We start from the raw sequence: 21,991 nt of genomic DNA, 5'->3' as shown, positions 1-21,991 counted from the left end.
GGGCCAGTACTAACCCTAGAGGGTCTTGAATATGTTCGCATGTTGATTCCGACTCGGAGCGCCACAGGGTCATCGTTTACTCTCAACGGTCCTTCTCAACCGATTGAACGCTGTCTTCATTCTCTTAGGGTCTGACTACGGTAGACTAATCACATGGTGTATACATTTCACTGAGCCTGATCACATGTCTAACATAAGTCTTCCAGTCAGAAAGGACCTTACGATGCCAAGAAAATGGATGGTCCTTAATGGTGCCTTCTAGACTGATTGGCCCTTGGCTTTATGCTCGAGTTTACATGTGATTTCCAGTATGTTGTTTCCAGGACGTGGATGCCAAGGCTAACCGTTTTCATTTCCGCGCACCACATTTCCGTTCAACCTTGGGCTAGCTAACATTCCCATCAAGCTTGACGGGGAACTGTCAATTTTGGACTGGACGTCCAGCTGACAGTGATGGCTGATTATTGGAACCCCGCGTCATATAACCCCTAAGGCCTGAGGTCTTGTCTATATGACAGGGTGAACGGGAGACATCGCATCGCGTGAGATGATCACCAAGGGATCAGCCACTACCATTTCTTTCAGCCGTTCTTTGACAGGGGCCTTCAGCCGAGTACCGTGCGGGTGTTGATACTTCCACTCTCGAACATTCATAGCTCGAAGACATCGATTGAGGTAAAGCGCAGGCCGGCCGCGACTTGGTATGTCTTCTCTAATGGAAATTCGGAACGCACCGTGACTGTCCCCTTTAATTTAGACGGAGTTCTTAGAAGAAAGGATTGGACTACGAGTGGGAGCCGGACCGAGACGTCTATAGTACTAGTGCCAGCATCGGAATGTCTCAAATGCCTTGTGCATTTCTTTCGTCATGACTTGTTCGCTTCTCTGATTGCCGCTAGCTCGAGTTAAAAACACAGATCTGAGAATGCGCAGTACTAGTAGTACCTCGGTAGCCGCAGTGAAACCCATCTGGAAAGGCTCGCCTTTGTTTGGTTCCGCTGTCAAACCGCTCTTCTCTCTTTCCCGATACGGAGTTGGCCACGTTCTTATCGGGACTGTCGCTCGTCGACGTCCACGGGCATCATCAGCCGCCAGATCATGGACATCCATCCTTGTGAAGGATATTCGCTTCTGTTTATCCTATCTTGTGTTACACGTTTTAGTTGGCCGCGTGAGATTGACGCTCACGAAGGTTTTGGGAACAATTGCATAGAAGGCTGGAAGTTTTGTCTTGTATCTGACACAGGAGTGTAGGTCATGAGGACAATTGTCTAGATTACGACAATGTATCATATATGTCATAATCAAGTAATTAAACACGCGCTGTGCGGGGCGCCACAATTAAATCCTCAAACTTAGTCCGGAAAATGGGGGTATCACAAGAATGAATAAAGATAGACCAAACAAACATCGCCATGAATGACAAACCCATTATGAAATACAATGAACTTATTCGTAAATATTCTTGTCAAATGCCTGTCATACTCCACACATCTGTAACTTCCCGCATAGCCGCGTCAAGGGGCGAATGGTTCGTGTGCGCCCTCGTTCAAACTCTGCCATAGCATCTACATCCTCCGTGTATGAGTTCACCATTGAATACTCCTCGTCATCTGTCTCGTCCTCGTCATCGTCGTCGTCGTCATCATCGAGTTCCAGCTCAATGTCAGAATCGTCATCATCAGTGGGCGAATAAGTTGGACAGCCGCCTCGGCTATGTGCCGGAAGAAGCCAATTCCTGTACCACCGCCCCAGGAACACTTTGATGTCTGTGGGAAGCCCCAAGTACTCCACGTTACGCGCGATCCCCTCCCAGTGGACGACACCCCGATTTAGACAGTCTTCCATAAGTGCTGTCTGCCCAAAGTACATCCAGTGAAAAATAAGATGTATCGAGGATGGATCAGGAACGGGGAGAAATAGAACAGGATGGGACGGCGGAGAAGGAAGAAGAGAAGGAAGACGGCTTTCCGGGACATGCAGCGGAGGATGTCGGGGTTGCGTAGGGCCAGCGTGAATGAGATCATTGGGTGATGCACCGCTGAAGAGACCTCGTAGCAACGTCGAATGCGAAGAGAGGTAATCCATATGCAACTACAAACAATGAGGATTATGCGTCTTGGACGAATAGCACGACTCACTCTTAGTTTCATTCGAGGCACGGCGTGAATAGTAGGTTCACTTCCAGTGTCTACCTGAACCCTCGGTGAAGGCTCTGGGGAAGAGTCTGACGAAGTGAGCGGGGAATCATATGCTGGACATGGTCGATGATGTGGGACAGGTACGACTGCCGAACAGATTAGAACGTTCCGTAATCAAGACATCAAGACTTACTGATTGTACAATCTGCAGTCTGTGGTCTATCCCAGTAGTGAGACGCGAGAGTCCTGAGCTGGTCGACGATATATTCATGAGGGACATCAGTGAGAGATGGAGGAGGGAAGGGTCTTGGTGCAGATAGACGTGATGAAGTTACAGGGGGTGAATGCATGTGTGATGATGTTAGAAAAGAACGGAGTGAATTACAAGATACGATGCCCTATTTTATTATAAGGGATCGGGCTATCCCAGGACTATTGTTTACTAGGAGAGCATGCTGATATTGTTGCGTCCAAGGAGGGATATCCAAATAAGGCAACTTTGAGCCAGTTTTCGATCGTGAGAAACACTTAAACATTCGGAAGTATCGGATAAAAATGTTTTTCGCGAGCAAACGCGATCGTACTATGCCATGATCGCGTGCACCCGGATTTGAACAAGAGCAAAAGTTTTACTCAGTCAACCCATACTCAACTGAACTTTTGGCGGGTAAACGAATTGGCCGTCGCGCGCTCAGTGAGCAAGGGTACCGCAAGATCTAATGAGCCGGCTGGCTACTCGGCTGCTGAGCTCGAGGCTCAGGCTCGAGTCTTGATCTTGTTACTTTTTTTATGTAGAACAAGGGCGAGCCACACAACTGCGCCAGATTTATACGCGATTCCTCCCAGTTAGTCTCTGTTAGACTAGGGTCACCAGACATGTACTTTCACTTGACTTTAATAGTAGTACCGTCCGTGTCGATCCTCTCGTTGAACTGGTGAGTCTCGTGTCGCGCAGTCGGATCGTACGTTAACTTTGATAGTACCATCTAGGGGTTGCCTCTTGTGCCGCAAGCGCGTGGTATGGGCGGCAAGTCGCGTCTCCTCGGTGTCAATAGGCATGAATTCCACCGCCGGAGGATGAGTCAGTCCAGATCAGTGGTCTCATTGCACGGTAACGAACATACGTCAAGGATAATTGTATCACCAAGTAAAAAACATACCGTTTATGGTATCGCGCGGTATCAATTCGGTGCCAATGTCCTTGCTTTCCGCCGGCAGAAAAGTCCAAAAAGGAACTTTGCCGCCCCACCGCACGTACTTGAGACAAAACCTTGAGCTTGGTCGTATGCGGGTCTCGCAACGTCTGGTATTACAAAGTTCAGACTAATCTTTTGTGGGTTTCACAATCATGTCTGGAACCGCCGACGTATTCGATGCCAACCCGTACGAATCGCACCCCAGTCTGACCGCGCTGGAGGCCAATGTTTTGTGGGAGTACGCTAAACTATCGCAACACGTCAAAGATGTGGGTTCGCAGCTTCGAGTGTTAATCAGATGAGTATGATCCTGATCTTAGTGGCAGTTGACCGTCACCACGAGACAACTATCCGAGGGACCAGATGAGAATCTTATCGCGCGTTTAAGAGTGTTGGAGAGAAAAATGGGCTTGGTCTTGACCTTGGTATTCTGATACCCCTTCACTTCTGCAATTTCAGGCTGATCTAGATGGTACAGTTCAAAGCATCAGTCTGGGGCGTCATCAACGAGCAGCCTGTTCAAGAGATCGAGGGTGGATACGCGTACGCGATGGATGACACTACCCAAAGATGATACTGATCCAAAAGAGTTTCGTGCACACTTACATACCACATTATTCAATGTACGATTAATTGTACAACAGTTTATCATAGCTTCAGACCCTCAAGCCGCCCATCTTTCCAGTAAGGGCCGACACAGCATTAACGTCCCAAATGACAAGCTTTCCATCCACTCCAGTAGTGCTCACCCTGCTAACGATCCCCTCACCCCCATACGCGTACGGCCTGACGCTGGTGATCGTGTTCTGGTGCACAGTAAGCAATTCCGTGTCAGAAGCGGTGTCTCCTCCTCCAGTATGTCCACGCGTATCCGCATTCCTGAACGTGTTGAACGCTGCACTGTTCAACCTCCCGACAGTCCCAGTCCTTGCACCATGAGTCTTCGATGCACTGGAAGCGGTGATATCATCTAAAGTGCCAATAAGGCCCCAACCTTGCTCCGAGCCGGAGAAAACGACAGGTTGACAATCGTGGCCAGCTGCAACCAAGGCGTCCTCGGAAGTCCATGTTAAGGTCACGTATGGCAGAGAACTAATGCGAATATTGTAAACCATGGGACCACCAGGGTAAACGATGCTGATAGAGCTATCATGACCTGTGAAAATTGTGGGTCTTCCTGCGAAAACGCAAATATGCTGCAACTCACTGGCAAAAGCTAAAACATCCCCAGAAGGAGAAAATCCGACTGCGTGAACCCATCCGCCTGCGGGGCTGCTATATTCTCCACAGATAGTGTTGAAGGGAAGCTTCTCGCCCCAGATGGTAGGCGAGGGCCTACAAATTAAAGGTAAACGACATGACCGCAATCCAGAGCTTGTCGTTACCTCTTGTCTACGTCTTTGATGTAAGCGGAGAACACGCGTGCCTTCATATCAGCGCTCCCTGCAGCCAGTAAGACATTGTTCGGATGCCAGTCGACAGACAAGACGGTCGATCTGATTGGTTTCTTGAGCTGCCTTGCCACCCACCAATTGTTCTCAGGATCAAACGAACAAATGGCAATCGCCCTGTATATACTTGATGAAATGACATCATCTCGCAAAGAAGAGGATACATACCTTGCACCACTGGCAACTGCAAATTTGTCTTCATTGGGGCTCCAACGGACAAAGGTAGCGGCTCTGTTGATACGAAGAAGCACCAAAGTAGGCTTCCACACCAAATTCCCAGTAAGTGGATCGGGAGAGAGGGACCAGACGTATGCATTGCGATCTTGTGAGGCGGTGACGATGCGGTTGGAGTTTGGGGCCCAATCGATCGACGTGATCAGTTTATCGTGCTGGAGAATTCGTGAGTCAGTACATGTTGATGGATCAGTAGTATGCATCGATCATAACACACCTCGGAGAGTGTCTCAGATAGAATCCACTCCTTTCCCTGCTTGGCATAGATCTGGACGTTGTTGTCATTCAAGCTTACAGCAACCTCTGTGACGAAGTAAACGTTCACTACTTAGTATTCAAAGGATACATCAAGGTAGGACGTACGACTGCGGTCCGCGTTGAATGCGTGGCACGTCACTGGAGTTTTGGCGATTGAATATACTTCTGGCGTAGACATGGTGTCGTAACTAATCAGCGTTTGGCGCAGAGGACGAGCAGTCTACTCTGCAGATGGAGTCGGCGGAGTCCTACAATTGTTTACGGTGGGCCATTTCGTGGGTTACACTCATGTCACGAACGGTCACACTGGCCGAATTTACAGTAATCTGTGAGCTACAGCAATATGTACTTAAAATTATATAGAACTAATCGCAAATCATTAACGCTGTAAAAATTGCTGAGGGAATGTATGTGAATTGTGGATGTACCAGTGGGTATTGATACATAAATGGATTGTGAAGTCCATGACTCACCGGCTGTGGGGGTTGAGCCAAAACAAATGGTGCATGTGGTGCAGGAATGCTGAAACCAGTTAGATGACGGATCTATGAAATGCGGTGGTAGCGCTTGACCAGGCTGGGATGAACTGGAGGTTACAGGAAGTTCTGGTGGCAGTTGAAGCCATCGACGCTGTGGCAGTACTCGTTCGTCCAGAAAAGGCGGTATTTAGCCGGTCAGTCTGTGTGAGGTCTATGCAAACTGGATGCAGAATTGTATCCGCTCAGATTCAGAAAGTGCCGGAGTCGTCAAGGCCACCGCACGATGTCACTATCACCCCGCCTGCCATCAGGATCATCACCTCCATCTATTCTGATCCCTGCAAGTCTCTCACACTCGCCTGTCCGTCTACTCCTTCCACTGTGTTTGCCCGTTTCCTAGCCGCCTGCCAACGCCATGTCGTTGTCCGCAGTTCCCAGTCTACAGTTGCCATGTCCTCCCTCCAGGTGACTAGAACCATGACAGCAAGCTGGCAAGGATGTCGAGATTGATTGGCATAACACTTGACATAAATAGCGGAATACGTGATGGTGGCTGATTTAGACGGCAGGGCAGGGTGGTTGCGGACCCGGTGATGGCAGCCAGACCTTCGACCGCCCGGAACTTTCCGATCACAGACACGCGTTGCCCAGACATGTCCCCATACTTTGGCGCAAAGTCTGCGCAAACTCCATACAGACTGGTCATTTCCTACATGTCTTCTGTTCGTTTCTTCTCAAGGAATCCCGCGAACCTTGGGCTAACTGGATTCCCTGCAAAGTGTTCTTTGATTCGTGCAGTCTGCTCAACCATTGTCTGTAGCAAAAGAGCGCCAGCCATAGTCTCGAGCTCGTCGCGCTTGTGTGATGCTAGCAAGCTGTTGAATGTCTTTGTCAATGCGCAAGAGCCGAACATTATAATCGTTGTCGGCTTTTTCCTGGGCAGCTTTGTCTATAGTGACTTGGCAAAGTCCTTGCGAGACACATGCAGAGCCTTGCCCCGGTGTACCACGCGACCTGTACGTACAATGAAATTAGCATCACAGGAACTCGAGAAATACATAATCATACCTTGTGTACTCTTGCAGCTGGTGAATATTAATTCTTGCGAGGCGACATCCACGAGTACGGCCTGGTTATACTTGGGGTCAGTAGACGCCACCAGCTTGCCTCGGTGACGCCCATGGCATGAACCCAGCTCAGCGCTCGCCACTTGCTCGTGGCTGTTATCGGCAGCTACGGTCCTGCTAAACAGAAGCAAATACGGTATGTAGACCCTTATGCAAACGACTGGCCCCATTCACGCGTCACGGACTTCCAATATTATCGGATCGCGGCGCGCCAAGTAGGTTCAGACACAGCTTCCGGCGCAGCCTAGGGTCGGTTGAAGAGTGCAACGTCTAATATACATATTACGTATCGTGTATGTAAGTGTTCTATGCAAGAAAACTGGTAACCTAAAGTGGTCCAACAGCTTAGCGATTATTTTCGCAGGCATCATTCACAAGATGGCCGCACGCCACCAAACAGCCTAGTAGCCCTCAACATCGACTGAGGGGAAAATATGTCCGTGAAAGGCGGTATGCTGACAGGTGCGGCGTACCGAATAGAATTCAGGTGCTAGGCCCAGCGCTAGGCTGTTCTTCATCCTGTCTGGTGCGTACTTGTTTTGCCCATCGCAAACCACAGGCATTGCAAAGGGTTTTTGGCCCTTGTGGGCCCTGAGAAGATATCAACTAATGGAATATGAAAGATGCAAGGGAGAGACCTTGCGCCATTCTGGGGAATCTGTACGCCCACAAGTAACGCATACGTACTGCTCTGCGGCGTGCATCTTGCGGATCTGGATCATCGATAAGTATAAATGCTCACGTTCGATGGCGATACACACTCTTTTCCTTCTGGCAGCATCGTCGCCATAATTGTCTTCTGTTGGCTGTTGCGCTTGTTGACCGGCATCATCATGATGAGCATAGCTACCGTATGTGTACACGTTGGGAGAATCAGTAAATCCCCGTGGTTGATGATGATTTGTTTGTGTCACCAAATCATCATACGACGTGCTCATCTGATGGGTCGCATAACACGTGGTGGGTAAATCGCCCACAGGGCGATGGGTCACTATTGAGACAGGCCCACGAGAATTGGAAGGTGTAGAATACATGGAAGCCATCGATTGACCAGTTTGAGCAATAGAAGATGGCGATGGCCGAACTCTGAGATCGGCGAGGCGCTGCTGTAACCGTTCATTTTCAATCTTGAGCTCGAGGAATGTGTTTAACCTAGTGAGTACGAGAAAGTTCCATCAGACAGCCAAGAAACCACGCTAAAATTAACTTATGTATTCATGCTTATCCACTTACATTGCTGTGTTCCGACTCGGATATGGTTTTGCCACCGCGAAAAAGCACCGCGGGTATTGTTCGTCATCGATGTAGTGAGGGTAACCCTTCACTTCAAAGAGAACCTCCTTGGCAGGAGAAGTATACTCGCTTTGACACTTGAACCGAACATAGGATAACATTTCCATGCGCAAGCGTAGTGATTGTTCAAATGACACACGGAAAGCATGCTGATCTTCGCCTGAAGAAATGAATGACAAATGAGCACACGCGGGTAACACGACTGGAAGACGGTAAGCATGCTCACCGTTGACAAAGTCGAGCATATCCTTGTCAATAAGCTCTGTATCTCGCCAACCCAGTAATTCTGAGACGGCCCTTGAGCAAAATAAAACCTTGGACTCGCTGGAGAGTACAAAGATGATTGCCTCTGACAATTCGTGTATGAGAAGATCTGCCCAGCGTTTCCGCTTGGTGAATTCAAAGGTGGATGATATAGCGGAAGTGGAACTGGGTATATTAGCAGATGAGGAGGGTGGGGTGTCTTGGGATCTGGACAGGGAGGAAGGCCTATGGGTGAGATTCGCATGTTGCGAACTTAGGGACATGATTTTGACTCGTGTTCGAGGTAGGTGAAAAACCCAATAATATGCGATTTGAATTGAAGTGTAATTTATAATAGCTACCTATGATGTCATTCAGGTTTGCCCATCGAACTGGCTAGCCCTCTTTGGGTTATTTATCCTGGCCTTAAGCATAAATAAGATACTTTAATCTCCTGCTATCTTTGGCCGCGTTTAATAATATTTGCCTCATTAAAACAATTTAATTGAATATTGGGTACAGACGTAATAAAATCCGCCAAGTGGAGACATACAAGAGCAAGTTCTTATCGTGGTACCCTTCTATGCATTCTTCGCTTCAAGTGATCACCTTACCATGGGAAACGTAGTACTATACTTTGTTCGGAAGCGGAACACCATAAAACCACGTATTATAAACAGCTGAAATTAATCTAGTAAAAAAATCTATGTGTGATTCTACTCCCAACATTTTGCATAACAAAACACGATACAAGAATAAGAACGAGTGGCTTAGATAACGCAGTACCCCCCATCAACGCGAACTTCGGCTCCAGTCATGAATTTAGATGCATCACTTGCCAAGAAAACAATGGCACCAGCCAAGTCTTCTGGTTCACCCATCTAATTGTTCACCCAGTCAGTAGGGCGTCTAAACCAACTAGGCTAACCTCACCTTGCCCATAGGCGTCAGGCTCTCCCAGGTTTTCTGTACTACCATTAGCTTTCAAGCGAACAAGTCTACCAACAGGCACCAACCTTCAGATCTTGGTCATGGGCGAGGATCGTTTTGGTAAGCTTTGTCAACATGTATCCAGGACTTCATGACCCATATCAGCCCACAGTTGGCCACGCGAAACGTAACACGAACCTCAATGTATTAACTCGCACACCCTTCTTCGCCCACTCCACTCCCAAACTCGACGCCATGTGACGGACCGCTATCAGAATAATATCGTGTCAGTGACCTTGCAATTGACAGCAGGTAGAATGCGGACGCACCCGCTTTTGAAGCATTGTAAGGTGTTTGCGGCTATCCCCGAAGCGAATAGGGTTAGATCCTCTCGATGAGTTTATCCCGGAATCAATCACTCACCTGCGGAATATTGATGATCTGCACAGACACATCGTCAGAGGCATTTCACACAAAGAAGAGCGTCTCCACAGATTAACATACCGATGCACTCATACTAGCAACAAGGACGATGGAGCCTCCTCCCTGAGGAATCATGTTCCGAGCGGCTTCTCGCGCAGTAAAGAAGGCCCCATGCACGTTGATGTCATACAAGCGCTTTATCCGGTCGAATGGGTAACTATGATCCGGTCGTCAGCTCCAAGGCACGCTCCAACACATGTCGAACGACTTACTCGAATGCAGAGTAGTTCTCCACAATTCCTGGGCATCACATCATATCATTCACGTGTCTGATGAACGCTGCGGCAAACGGAGGAATTTACCTGCAGATGCAACCACCGAATCCAATCGCCCGTACGTGTCCATGACATGCTCAAATGCGCGCTGAACAGATAACTCTGATGACACGTCGCATCCGACGCCAATCACGTTAAAGTCTTCCGGGGTCATGTCGCTGTTAACTTGATGCTCTTCAGTAGTGTCGTCAGAATACAGCAGACTACGAACGGCATGCATTTGAGACTAGTTCAGCAGCAGCAGCTTGCGCCTCACTCTCCTTTAGATCAACAATAGCCAATTCCGTGCATCCACTACAATCCAAAATAGATCAGTCCTTCATCACGGTAAATTAAGAAGGCCAAAAAGACGAACGATTGTATGAATGCACGACAGAATTCATTACCTAGACCTCTGGCAGCACCAGTGACTAGACAGACCTATAAAATAGTTAGACGACTCAATCAAGCGAAAAGACGAACAGAAAGGCCCACCTTTCCCTCAAGAGAGAACGCAGGAAGAACACGGGGAACATGTTTCTGTTTTGTTGGCGCGCTACTCTGGAATCTCACAGAGAACTGAGCAGTGCGAGTGAGGACAGTTGACCGCCGGACAGCGGGGGCAGCACGAGCAAAAAAGCTGAGGGACATAGTGGGAGACGGAGGGTGGGAGGAGGCAAAGTTTGTGAAATGGAATTTAAAGTCGCCGCCTTAGCCTTATGCTACTACATAATAAGCCGGTCCGACAGCAACGTCACTTACGACATTTCTCCACCTCAAATTTGCGGGGAATACAACCGCGGGGAAGATTGTTTCTCAAACAATTGTCAACGTTCACAACAAAGATGATAACTTCAAATCGACTTCAAACACATTGATTCTCGTACATTCATCAGACCTCAGAATTCGAAGGCTGGCATCGTATACTAGACAGCGTGGAGTATTTTCTACTAGGTTCCCATGCTGGAATGTCCGAGGGCATGTTGCGCATATGACTCGCGAACAGCGGCCGACATAATCGCCACGGTGACGTTGACGCCGTTCAAGCGGATCATAACCGAAACACGAGTTAGCAAAGATCCGAACTATATCATATTATAACAGGGAAGTAGCCAGTACGGACAAACATACCAGGGATACCCATAGTAGACGCGATAAACTAGCTCCACAACCAAGGGGTATCAGGACACAAGAGACATAATCGCTAACCGATCTCGCAGCTCGCGAAAACTGGTATAATAAGCAAGGTGCAAAAAGAATAGACATAGAGGTCCGACACGAGTCGCAACAACTCACAGGCCGAAAAGATGTGAATGCGAACTTGACAGGCACGCTATAGACAGGCAAACTTCGATTTCCGTTTTTGTAGCTCCTCCATCCGGGAGTCGAGCTGCGCACGAGCACGTTCCTTCGCACGTCGTTCTTCGTCAAGACGCGATTCGAGGGACTGTTTTTCTTCCACGATTGATTTCCGAACAGTAACAACCTCACGGCGCGCTTCCTGTAACTCGTTGCGAAGGCCCTCAATTTGGGAATTGAGCGAGTCTCGTTCCCTCGCAAGCTCCGTTGCTTGCATGCGCGCTTTGCGAACTGCAAGACAAATATAAATGGTTAGCTCAAACACTATGGTAAGCAGGGACAGATACATACGATTCTTCTCAGAGTCGCTCAATGATGTCTCTAGTGTGCTCACGAGATCCATGTGAGTAGCCAAATCACTCTCACAGTGAGATAACTGTTTGTTGAGTGTCTTGATCATCACCTCCTGTTCATCGATATGCTTCGCTTGGTCCTCGAGCTTGGCAGCGATGGCCTTGGAGTCTACTTGAGGGCCGCTTGGTGCAAGTACAGAGGCAACCGACGTAGCAGAAGAGTCAGTAGAGTCTTTCGAAGACATAGTGGAAGATTGAGTAGATAAACTGAACTGGGATTCCTGAGCTTTCGGTGCTGGTGGCGGTGGCATGGACGGCGGGGGTGTGGGGGGAGGAAGCTTGGAGCCCATACCGTTGAGACGAGTAAAAGGGATATTGCGATCAGGTGTTGCTCGTGGTGTCGAGGTCTCTTGAACCGGTGTGCGTGCAATCTGCATCTGCATGTCGCGCATAGCAGTCTCCTGCTTATTCCTCTCCACTTGCAAGTTATCTTTCTCGTCCTTAGCGCGCTGAAGGTTCTCTTGTAGCTCAGCGATAAGGGAGCGATGTCTATCAAGCTCATCAACCAATGATTCGCGCTTAGATGCTTCCTGGATAAACGTGGCCCGTTCTGACCGTGACTTCTCCAGTTCAGCCGTCAGTTTGGTGACCTGCGCCTGAAGGTCTACTTTCTCCAATTGTGCACCGGCAAAACTTTTCTCCAAGGATGCCATGGTGGTCGTCTGTTCGGATACGGCCAATTCGTACTGTGCACGTACAGCCACCAAGTCGCTTGCGGCAGCTTTGTGAGCCTCAAGTTCCTGAACAAGCGCTTTGTAGTCCTCGCGCATCGTGATGCGTTCAGCAGAGTACTTCTCCTCGAGCTCAGTTACGGCTGACTGTGAACGCTGTCTCTCTGCAAGTACTCCTCGTTCACTTTGATCCTGAACATCCAAGATCGCGACTTTGTGGGACTCCAGCTCTTGACGGAGAAGATCTCGTTCCTTGCGGAGAGCATCACGCTCATCAGAGTGTTCTTGCTCAAGGTCGGCAACGGTAGCAGCAAGGCGTTTACGTTCTTCAGCAAGCATATGCTCACTTGCTGTTCGAGACTCTTGGAGGTCGGAAGCATGCCTTTCTTGAGCAGCGACGAGGGACACTTGAACTTCGGCAAGTAACATCTGGTGTTCAGATTTGAGATTCGTGATTGCCGCTGCGTGGGACGTGAGGAGGGATGCATGTTCTTTCTGAGCCTTTGTAATTGCGTCGTCGAGTTCAGAGGCATGCAACAACTTGAGTCGAGCAGCCTCTTCTTCGTGGTCACGAGTGATCTGTAGCAGTGACGCTGTATGCTGTTCCGTCAGAACCTGAGTAGCGGATACATGCTCCTCGCGCAACTTCACAACTGTGGCAGCTGTTTCTTCTTCCAGACGCGCCAGGGCCTTCGTGAGCTGCTCCACTTGGGCTTCCGACTCCTCCCTGAGGACGGCCATAGCGGTGGCATGCTCAGATTTCAGATGCTCACGCCTTGCTCTGTAGTCCTCCTCTTTGTTCGAAAGGAGGCGCACATGCTCAGATTTGAGTTTCTCTACATCCTCCGCATACGCAACCTCCTTCCTGGCAATGGCAGCAGCATGTTCATCCTGAAGTTCGCGGAGCACTGAATCACGAGACGACTCAGACTCTGACAAGGAGCATTCACGAGCTTTCTCAGACATGCGAAGCTCGCTAGCGTGATCTTCACGCAAGCGCTCAAGCATCGCAGCAGCTTCCGTAGATTGCCTTTGCAAAGCATCTGCGTGGTCCTTGCGAAGTTTAGTGAGCGCATTGTAGTACTCCTCTTCGGTGCGGTGGAGGTCGGTAGCCACTTGCTCGTCTTTGGACTTCAAGACTTCTGCATGGTCGGCCTTGGATTTGGCCATAGCGTCCTGATGCCCCTCGATAGTGCGTTCGAGAATCTCCTTAGCCTCTTGAGAATGTCGCTGGAGGACCTCGTCGTGTTCGGCCTGGAGCTTGCCGAACGCACTCTCATGTTCCTCGAGGGCCTTCTCCAGAGCTGCAGATGCCTCTGACAGCTGATCTCGTAAAGTACCAAGAGATGTCTGATGCTCGTCTTTCAGGCGAGAGATTAATTCCTCAATCTCAATTCCCTTCGCACGAAGAGCATCTTCGTGCTGAGACCTTAGCTCCGCAAGCTCGTCGGCGTGACTCTCCTGAGCTATCTTGATGGATGCGAGAAGCTCCGCCTCACGCTGCTTGACTGTCTCCAAATCCAAAAGGTCATCGTGGTGTTTGGCACGAAGACCTTCAAGTTCGGTCGACATGTTCAGCGCCTACATGCAATCAGTGTCTGATAGGCATGGTAGTCAGGAGTTGTCTGCCTACCTGATCCCTAGAAAGATTGGTCAATTCATCGTGCGCACGTTGCACCAGAGCAAGTTGACCATGAAGAGAGTCAACGAGTTCTTTGTGCTGAGACTCCTTCTGTGCCATGGACCTGGACAATAGACGAGTAATCAGAAAACAGAATAAGACATGTGCTATCAACATACAGCATAAGTTCGTTTAACCTGTCAAGCGATTCATCGACATCGTTATCAGGTACATCAACATCAACATCAGGGATGAGATCGTGATGTAGCTTCATACTCTTTCGGACGGCGTCGAACTTCTGAATCGTCTTGGGGGAAAGGTGTGTCAAATCGTCGGCCTCTGTGGATTGGAGAGCTTGCGATGCAACCAGAGTTGGCGTTGTCTGTTCCTTTTCCTTCAGCGAAGACTCAAGAACGCCAATTTCAGCTTCACGCTCCCTAAGAACCTCTTGCAAGCGCATGATCTCCTTCTCCATGCTCACCGCAGAGCGCTGGTCAGCGGGAGTGGTAGCACCACTAACACTGGAAAGAGATATGGAGAGGTTCGGACGATGTGATGGAGAATGCGAGACAGAACCACTGCTTCCGTGACTCGATATCGAAGTCTCTCGAGACCTGACTGATGAGAGCTCCTGTGAAAGCGAAAGTGATTGTGGCAACGACTGATGTAATGCTCTACAAAAAAAAATCAAACTCGATGAAAGACAGATGTCATTCGAAACACACCTTCCGTGAAGAGAATCTACAGAGGCTGCTTGCCTGAAAAAAAGACGTCGACCAGCTGTATCATATAGAGGCTCAGTAAGACCATCTCGACTCTTGGAAGATGTCATTCGCCGACGGAATAACGGGGTGTCCGCTTTATCAACGGCCGAAGTCTCCGGGATCGTCGGATTGCTGAGTTTAGCTTCCTGGATTTGAGCAGCAAGATCAGCAATCTCCTGAAGTGCATCCTGGTACTTCTTGGAAACAGACGAGAGATCTGTGAGTGTCGCAGCGTGAGTTTGCCGCAGGGCGACCAATTGATTCTCGACGGAAAGGTCCACAGAAGCTGGCGTGCTGGCACCGGAAGTAGTAGGAAAATTGACTTTGGTGCTCCCGCCGTTCAAGGACTCGAGACTACGTTTCGCCAGCTCAACCTCACCAACCACGTCACCAAGTCGGATGCGGTCTTCGTTGGCTTCCTTCCTCTTTCGCTCCCAGGCTTCCATCTTCTGCTCCAGTTCCTTAACCTTCCTCTCCCTTTCTTCGAGATCAGTCCGCCAACCAGCACCGTCCCGGTTAAGGTTTTCCAAGCGTGTTGTCAGAGCATCTACTTCCTCTCTTCGACGTTCACAGTCATTCTCGAGTCGCTCGATCGTCTGCTGCAAGGTTAGCACCGATTCGTCAGAGCGGGCGAGGCGAGCTTCGAGGTCAGCTATGTATGAGGCTGAGTGCGATTCGGCTTCTTTATAACGGGAGACCTCGCGCTTTAGGTCAGTCAGTGACTCGCTCGATGACATGGATGTTTCGTCAAAAGACTTCATCTTCTCTTCTAAATCACGGACGTAAGCCTGCGTTGAATGAATTCAATTAGAAATGTGCTTTTATGTCAACAAAGTCATTGCGAACCTCAGTTGATGCTTCCCGTTCTGTAAGCTTCGCCAGCCGCGTACGGAGCTCTTCAACGTATAATTCAGTTGCAGAATGTCTCTCGGTGATCTGGGCGAGTTCTTCTTCTTTTTCCTCCATCATGTCATTGGTGAGCCTGAGCGCAGCGCGATTGAGGCCTAACTCGGCCTCCATGGCGCTGATGGTCTTCTCGTATTCCTCGATGACAGGTCCAACGATCTCTTCGTATTTAGCTGTACCGCCAACAGTTCCACCAGATGACGTGCGGTGACGCTCGCCAATCTCGCGACGTAAGCGAGCAAGGTCTTCCGTCCGCTCCACGTATTTCTCGCGTAGACTCTCATAATTATTCTGAAGGTCTGTCATCTGTGCAAGGATCTTTTTGGAGTTTCCCTCCGTCACCTCACCAACGGCTGGAGAAGAATTCGTAGAAATGATGGTGCCACCTTCTTTGAGTTGTTTGACCTCCTTGCGAAGACGAGTGACGGTTCCTTGTAGCCATTCGATATCATCCCAACCATCTTCCCTTTCGTTGACAACCGCACGATTCTTGATATTTCGGGCGCGGTTGGCATACTTTAAAGTGTTGACAGTTTCACCGATGTTCCACTCCGTGGGACTGACACAAGCGATCATGAGTGTGTGTGCATTGCCCCCAAGCGAGTCTTGAAGGAGGCGGGTGAGCTTGGAGTCGCGATAGGGGACGTGAGAGTTAGTATGCGACTTCGCACGTGAAGGGTCACCTAGCGCCGATATGACGTTGCCGAGAGCGAGGAGACCACTGTTGATGGAGATTCCCTCTCTAATTCGCTCTCCCGCAGCGGCAGTACGTTTTAACTGTGACGAAAGTTAGCCTATCAAAACTTCAAGACTGAAATTGGACGCATAACATACGCGCTCCGAGCCGGCCAGGTCGACAAAATGAAACTTGGACACTATAGTGGTCCACTCGCTGCTCTCATCGTCATCTTGCCGGCTATCAGGGGGACGAAGACCAAGGGAGCTTGCAGGACGTAGTCCTCCGCCTCGTCCCATAGCTATTTGGAAACTTGGAGTCGATGGCCTACCCATAGTAGGCGACGACACTCTTGCATTGGGAGAGTTACCACTTGTGTATATTGACCCAGGACGAGCGAGACGCGACGGGGAACGGCCGCCAGGTGGTAATGGTGAAGATGAACGAGGTGGTACGCCCGAGCCAGTGTATTTCTTCTGGGTCAGTGTGAGAGAAAAGATTGCATGCGAACGAGATGATTGGGCATTCATATCCGTTTCGTTCGTTCTTCTTATCGCGGTTCCCTGGCGGATAAGACTATACAATTCATCTTCTCAGCTAAGTCACTGCTTAAGGAAGAAGACTTACTGCATGACTTCATTGCTATTTCGCACCGTCACTTCACGTAGGCCACCCCAGATTATAGACCCGTCTTTCCCTTCTCTGATCTGTACCTCGCGCCGCAACCCAGTTGCCTCGTCGGAACTGAGCAAGTCAATCAAATCCTCGTTATACACTTCTATGAACGACCCTTTTATGCTGTAATTCCAGGTCCCGCCACGTTGTTCTTTAAGTTTTCTCGCCTGCGAGAAGATAGTAGAGACGGCTCTCGGTATGATGCCCATGCCATTATTAGGATCAGAGGGGTCCGCATCAAGGTCCACACCAGTCATGGTAAATGTCTTTCCGCTGCTTGTTTGTCCATAGGCAAGAATTGTACAATTAAATCCTTCCATGAAACGCGAGATGAGTGGCTGGGCAGTGCTTGTGAAGAGCGAATGCTGGGTAACGGTTGGAGGGTGGACTTGATCGAAGGTGAACACCTGCTTTTTACCGGCGGCAGTTGATGGAGTTGCGACGGCAGTAGCAGAACCAGATGCAGTAGGAGCGGCGGAGGAAGCATCTACGGTCACGCTAGTAGAAGACGTTCCATGAATGACAGACCGTTGAAAACGAGCGGGAATGGATACAGTATCCTGTGTAGTCGTTGGCCGTATGCGCAAAGCTTCATTCAGAAAATTAGCAACAGGTAAAATAAAAAGTCTAGTACAAAGCTCACCGACTTGCACGGACGTCGACGCGCCCGACGACGACGAGGGCGCCATCGCAATTGTTGACGAGACTAGTAGTTACTCTACACAAATCTCACAATATGTACAACACCCAAGTATAACGGACATTGCCGAATTGCTCCCGAATACTAATTTTGGGCAGGCTGATTAAGGTTGTAATACGTTTACGTGATGGACTACAACCGAAGAATGATATTTTGCTGTTTCGTCGTCAACATCTACGACATCTCCTGAGATCAATAACAAACTGTGCTAAGTTCGAGTTCACACCGGTGCCACCCCATTTCGTTTGGGGTCATTTGATCTCGTTTGACGTGTCTACCCGTGTCAGGGGCTCAGGGTGCGTTCCACTGTGCAGGATTCATCATATTTACGTCAAGTCCTATAGCGGTGAAGTTGATGTGGCGTTGCAACAGAGCTAGAACTTCGGTCAACGTTTGAACTGGTGACCTCTCGTACCAAGAGCGAGAACATTTTCGCACTTACAGGAGAACTCTATGTCTGTCAGCTTGAAGTTCATGCATGTTTGGACTATCAAACGAATTCGAACCTTTACAGACCTGCTTTTTGATAATTCCTAGATGTTGGATGATTGCCGCTGCACCAACACGCCATCAAATCCCCTCTTCAACTGAGGCCACTCAATGATTCAATTTGAATGATGGTGCAATTACTTGTATATTTTTTCAGTATGAACACGAAAAAAAAAAGAAAAAGGGACTTATATAGGATTATGTAAGGCCCTTGGCAAGGATTCGTGATCGAGTCCTGGGATCTGGGAAGTTATCGAACTTCATTTCTCCGTTCTGATCAGTGAACAGGAAAGGCGCGTTGATACAAATCCGGTCTATATCGGCGCACTCAGCCCACATGCGTGAAAGCGGAAGCCGCACGAAGATAAGTAAGTATACGCGTACGTGGTTGGCGACGTTAAGGTGTTGAAATTTTTTAAATTGCCCAGGTTTCTTGTTCCTGTCTACCTGCCGCGGTTTCCCCATAGGACACCTGGTAAAACAGATATTCCTGTCCGTCTATGTCCGTGAAGGTGCATTAAAATTCATTTGTGTATTCCTTTTGTGTATGAAAGGCAATGAAAAGGCGGACGCCTCGGTTATGCATATCCCTGACGACAAGGCGAATAACGATAACAAAGAATCAGCCTCAGAATCGATAAGAAGGAGTAGGTAATTGAGCGTCACTTACGGCTGTTTGCAAAAAGTACAGGGACTCTAGGGACAAAAGCCTTTGTCTAGAGCTTTTGACCATTACACAGCAAGGTGCGAAGGAACCTTAGTTGATGAGGATCGAAACATTCGCCAGCGGGCGATGGAAGGAACTATCCCGGTCTGTGAAGTAACAATAAAGAAGAGCGTTCTAGTATCGTTCAAGATAGCCGAATATCGTTATATTTCAGTGAGACATTTGAATGTGTATCGTGGAACGGAATAGTCCAGGTGTGGCTAAAGAAGACGAATAGAACAATTGGCCACTTCCAGCGCGCAGCACTGTGCTCAGTGTCATACACTCTGAATTGTTAGCAGGAAGGGTGTCTGTGAGAGTATACCATCGTTCAGGATACAAAAAGCAAGAAGTAGCTCCTGGAGGTAGAAAGGCGCGTATATTTGAAATGTCATTTGACCAGACGGCCGCCGTATCGCCGGTAGAGGTAAGAAAGACATTCGAATGTCTGGCCTAGCCATTGAAGACAGTTTTGGCACCGACACCGAACTCTTCCAGGGTAAGTGCTTCCAGTGGCATCAAACTCGTCGACGATAGTGTGCTCTGACAAAACCAAAACGACACGATGTTCGGATCCACGTTCAAACTCATTGGCGAGCCCCGAAGACAGTCATACCATGTCGAGTATTGTGGTTTTGACGGCACATAGTTTAATTGCCGTGTCATTCTGTTCCGTTTGCGAAGATCCCGAATTTATCTTGTACAGCTGTTACAACCTGAATATATAGGAGTAATATGGGTATGTTGAAGGAACCGAATCTTGAGAGCGAAAGAAGAAAGTTCGTGAATGAATGATCGTGATGGATTTGTCGTAAGGAGAGTCGTACGATGCACCGTGCCAAGTAGCCAAGCTAGTAGTGCATATCAGCTCCCGCCACTAGACTCATGAGGAAGGTACAAGGGCTCACCAAGGCCTCGCAGAGAATGAAAACGAAGTACGAAAGCGCATATACTGCCAAAATTCAAAGTGTAGCTTAAGCTCTCTGAGTGAATGTATCATGGAAGCCATATCTTGATTATCTGGTCAACGCCAGCTGACGCGACAACATTCACAAGCTTTTCTGCTTCGCCAGCCTTTGCATCCGCACCGTTTGCTTTCGCCATGGAAACCCTCTGCCGACCCCATGCAAGCGTTGCTACAAAGTGAGAATGTGCCTCCACAGTCTTCATGCATCGTCCTGTGGACAGCTCCCACACACGTATTGTCTTGTCATCCGCTGCCGACAAAAGAAGCTTGCCAGAGGGGTGGAAGACAAGTGCGCGCACCCAGTTGTCATGTCCGGGCTAGGGGAAATCAGTAGGCAGCTGCGCAAAGGGGAGTATGCATACAAGGTTCTTAATCATCTGTCCGCTCTGAACGTCCCAAAGCTTGATGGTCTTGTCTCGGGATCCAGTAGCAACATAAGCCCCGGGACCCTTGGAACCCACGTTCTGAATGGGAACGATTTAGGATACGTGACCACTGCTCATAATCATCTGGTCTTACTGGCAGGCCCGCAAGCTCACGAATGGCGGCGTATGCAGCCACGGGTGCAAAGCAAACCGTTTCTAGCTCATTATCATGCCCTCTTAGCTCTCCTTTGCATTCTCCCGTCAGAGGATCCCATAGTTTTGCAGTCTGAAATCTCGAATATGAGAGGATGTTTGTTGAACGAAACATGAAGGCTTGCCTTGTCTTTTGACGCACTTGCAAGTAATCGGCCGTCATCTGAGGGCACCGCGCAACGCACCCATTCTGAATGACCGGAGATCGTTCGTACTAGATGTCTTTATCATATGTGAAGTCAGCTCCCTTGAATAAATGCGGGAGTGCACTCCTACGTTGATGCAACATCGAAAACGCGAATTGTGCTATCTCGACTTGCACTGACGATATATTGATCTCCTGGCATAAATCGGACTGAAGATACCGAGTGATCGTGCCCTGATAGTGTCTTTGTGTTCTTCCACTCATTTTCAGAGTCCCATATCTTGATAAATAGGTCAGACGAACATGTCACTGTAAACATCATCACCGATATGGACTCATCAGCGGTGCTTGCACACACGTGCATGTCACTCACCGAGCAATTGTCCCTTGTGATCAAAATCGACATCATGGACGGCACGGTGGTGTCCCTTTAATGTCCGTTCGAACTCGCCTGTTTCCCAGTCCCATATCTTCACTGTTGCATCCTCGCTTGCAGAGGCCAATATCGAGTATTGTGGATGGAAAGCGACGCGTGTGATGTGACCTCTGTGGCCGGTCAACACGTGTGCTGCGGGGGCGCGAGGTACCCAATCTGCTTGCATTGCAGCACGTTTTGATGGAGCAATGGATAGTTCTTCTTGAAGAGATGCATTTCGGGTCTCGAGATCCATGATCTGCAATGAAACATGTGTTCGATCATCAACACGGTGATAGATGCACATCTCGGAACGTACCTTCTTCTGTAGCCGTATAACGCTGGTCCATTTCTTCTCCAATAGACCTGCATACTTGGCCTTGGGATCTGGTGTATACTCCACCCCAGTGTCCTCCTTTAACGCGTTGTAAGCTGCTGTAAAATTGCTCGTATGCAGGTACTCCAGCATGGATTTATGTCTGCATCGATACACGGCCATGGTCAGTAGTAGACAATTATTCTGGAGCCCAGTTCACGCACAGTTCTTCTTTTTGACGGTCTGAAAGGAGCGCCATTCCGACTTCAAAAACTTGTGAACCGCTTTAACGCACTTGGGCTGAAAACTATGGGATACAACGCGTCAACGAATGTTGTCACTAGTACTGTGGTCCAACTCGACAAGTCACTGGCCAGGTCTTGTTTTGACTTGTTGATTTCTCAAGCTTACCTGCGAATGGACGATACTGAGTCGGGCGGCTTAAACATGTACAAATAAATAAAGGCGGGCCCATCATGATGACTTGGACTCTTGACTTGCAATAATTATATTGTCACTTGTCGAACACCGTTAACGTCGCTCCGGTATTTGCACCTTAGT

At 48.9% G+C, this 21,991-nt stretch overlaps 7 protein-coding genes across 7 annotated transcripts; 1 reads left to right on the top strand and 6 right to left on the bottom strand.

Moving 5' to 3' along the window:
- Positions 1-1,479: 1,479 nt before the first annotated feature.
- HD556DRAFT_1229681 (uncharacterized protein) lies at positions 1,480-2,491 on the bottom strand (the record flags this gene model as incomplete). Its single annotated transcript, XM_041297298.1, has 3 exons — positions 1,480-2,094; positions 2,142-2,287; positions 2,335-2,491. 3 exons carry the CDS (start codon positions 2,489-2,491, stop codon positions 1,480-1,482), a joined length of 918 nt encoding a protein of 305 aa, XP_041164636.1.
- A 777-nt stretch (positions 2,492-3,268) lies between these two features.
- Positions 3,269-3,952, top strand: HD556DRAFT_967692 (DASH complex subunit Dad3-domain-containing protein). The gene is made up of 3 exons (XM_041312158.1): positions 3,269-3,606; positions 3,664-3,762; positions 3,816-3,952. The coding sequence occupies exons 1-3, from the start codon at positions 3,490-3,492 to the stop codon at positions 3,909-3,911; spliced, it is 312 nt and encodes a 103-aa protein (XP_041164635.1). The 5' UTR covers positions 3,269-3,489; the 3' UTR covers positions 3,912-3,952.
- On the bottom strand, positions 3,705-5,905 carry HD556DRAFT_967701 (WD40-repeat-containing domain protein). Its single transcript, XM_041312159.1, has 6 exons — positions 5,386-5,905; positions 5,240-5,325; positions 4,957-5,177; positions 4,723-4,905; positions 4,545-4,672; positions 3,705-4,493 (listed from the first exon to the last, which is right to left on the bottom strand). Exons 1-6 carry the CDS (start codon positions 5,456-5,458, stop codon positions 3,994-3,996), a joined length of 1,191 nt encoding a protein of 396 aa, XP_041164634.1. The 5' UTR covers positions 5,459-5,905; the 3' UTR covers positions 3,705-3,993.
- A 1,217-nt stretch (positions 5,906-7,122) lies between these two features.
- Positions 7,123-8,733, bottom strand: HD556DRAFT_1340647 (white collar 2 type of transcription factor). The gene is made up of 6 exons (XM_041302070.1): positions 8,406-8,733; positions 8,120-8,339; positions 7,648-8,038; positions 7,525-7,599; positions 7,360-7,477; positions 7,123-7,307 (listed from the first exon to the last, which is right to left on the bottom strand). Exons 1-5 carry the CDS (start codon positions 8,704-8,706, stop codon positions 7,370-7,372), a joined length of 1,095 nt encoding a protein of 364 aa, XP_041164633.1. The 5' UTR covers positions 8,707-8,733; the 3' UTR covers positions 7,123-7,307; positions 7,360-7,369.
- Positions 8,734-9,038: 305 nt separating this feature from the next.
- On the bottom strand, positions 9,039-10,891 carry HD556DRAFT_1340639 (uncharacterized protein). Its single transcript, XM_041302069.1, has 12 exons — positions 10,585-10,891; positions 10,466-10,530; positions 10,322-10,404; positions 10,138-10,275; positions 10,048-10,075; positions 9,857-9,992; positions 9,776-9,793; positions 9,682-9,712; positions 9,551-9,620; positions 9,439-9,499; positions 9,356-9,388; positions 9,039-9,303 (listed from the first exon to the last, which is right to left on the bottom strand). Exons 1-12 carry the CDS (start codon positions 10,738-10,740, stop codon positions 9,193-9,195), a joined length of 930 nt encoding a protein of 309 aa, XP_041164632.1. The 5' UTR covers positions 10,741-10,891; the 3' UTR covers positions 9,039-9,192.
- Positions 10,892-10,922: 31 nt separating this feature from the next.
- On the bottom strand, positions 10,923-17,836 carry HD556DRAFT_967471 (kinesin-domain-containing protein). Its single transcript, XM_041312156.1, has 9 exons — positions 17,758-17,836; positions 17,067-17,703; positions 16,598-17,015; positions 15,704-16,540; positions 14,819-15,645; positions 14,273-14,767; positions 14,106-14,217; positions 11,740-14,053; positions 10,923-11,679 (listed from the first exon to the last, which is right to left on the bottom strand). The coding sequence occupies exons 1-9, from the start codon at positions 17,801-17,803 to the stop codon at positions 11,423-11,425; spliced, it is 5,943 nt and encodes a 1,980-aa protein (XP_041164631.1). The 5' UTR covers positions 17,804-17,836; the 3' UTR covers positions 10,923-11,422.
- A 2,169-nt stretch (positions 17,837-20,005) lies between these two features.
- HD556DRAFT_1430234 (WD40-repeat-containing domain protein) lies at positions 20,006-21,689 on the bottom strand (the record flags this gene model as incomplete). Its single annotated transcript, XM_041304890.1, has 8 exons — positions 20,006-20,293; positions 20,339-20,440; positions 20,496-20,627; positions 20,680-20,776; positions 20,831-21,008; positions 21,073-21,373; positions 21,434-21,593; positions 21,655-21,689. 8 exons carry the CDS (start codon positions 21,687-21,689, stop codon positions 20,006-20,008), a joined length of 1,293 nt encoding a protein of 430 aa, XP_041164630.1.
- Positions 21,690-21,991: the final 302 nt, after the last annotated feature.

This window comes from Suillus plorans (genome assembly GCF_016647745.1).
Source record: "Suillus plorans strain S12 chromosome Unknown HD556scaffold_8, whole genome shotgun sequence".
NCBI lineage: Eukaryota > Fungi > Basidiomycota > Agaricomycetes > Boletales > Suillaceae > Suillus > Suillus plorans.
The sequence above is the reverse complement of the archived record's forward strand: the minus strand, read 5'-3'. Positions and strand labels throughout refer to the sequence as shown.

Coding starts and splice junctions, on each gene's coding strand:
- HD556DRAFT_967471 (XM_041312156.1), bottom strand. CDS start 17,803: ATGGCGCCCTCGTCGTCGTCGGGCGCGTCGACGTCCGTGCAAGTCG. Junction 16,541..16,597: donor ACCTGGCCGGCTCGGAGCGC/GTATGTTATGCG, acceptor CTTTCGTCACAG/TTAAAACGTACTGCCGCTGC. Junction 14,768..14,818: donor GTAGATTCTCTTCACGGAAG/GTGTGTTTCGAA, acceptor TTTTTTTTGTAG/AGCATTACATCAGTCGTTGC.
- HD556DRAFT_967692 (XM_041312158.1), top strand. CDS start 3,490: ATGTCTGGAACCGCCGACGTATTCGATGCCAACCCGTACGAATCGCAC. Junction 3,607..3,663: donor TATCGCAACACGTCAAAGAT/GTGGGTTCGCAG, acceptor TCTTAGTGGCAG/TTGACCGTCACCACGAGACA. Junction 3,763..3,815: donor TGGGCTTGGTCTTGACCTTG/GTATTCTGATAC, acceptor TAGATGGTACAG/TTCAAAGCATCAGTCTGGGG.
- HD556DRAFT_1340639 (XM_041302069.1), bottom strand. CDS start 10,740: ATGTCCCTCAGCTTTTTTGCTCGTGCTGCCCCCGCTGTCCGGCGGTCA. Junction 10,405..10,465: donor TGTCGTGCATTCATACAATC/GTTCGTCTTTTT, acceptor TTTGGATTGTAG/TGGATGCACGGAATTGGCTA. Junction 9,500..9,550: donor GTGCGAGTTAATACATTGAG/GTTCGTGTTACG, acceptor TGGGTCATGAAG/TCCTGGATACATGTTGACAA.
- HD556DRAFT_967701 (XM_041312159.1), bottom strand. CDS start 5,458: ATGTCTACGCCAGAAGTATATTCAATCGCCAAAACTCCAGTGACGTGC. Junction 4,673..4,722: donor ATCAAAGACGTAGACAAGAG/GTAACGACAAGC, acceptor TTTAATTTGTAG/GCCCTCGCCTACCATCTGGG. Junction 4,494..4,544: donor GGATGTTTTAGCTTTTGCCA/GTGAGTTGCAGC, acceptor CAATTTTCACAG/GTCATGATAGCTCTATCAGC.
- HD556DRAFT_1340647 (XM_041302070.1), bottom strand. CDS start 8,706: ATGTCCCTAAGTTCGCAACATGCGAATCTCACCCATAGGCCTTCCTCC. Junction 8,039..8,119: donor CCGAGTCGGAACACAGCAAT/GTAAGTGGATAA, acceptor CGTACTCACTAG/GTTAAACACATTCCTCGAGC. Junction 7,478..7,524: donor ATTCCCCAGAATGGCGCAAG/GTCTCTCCCTTG, acceptor ATATCTTCTCAG/GGCCCACAAGGGCCAAAAAC.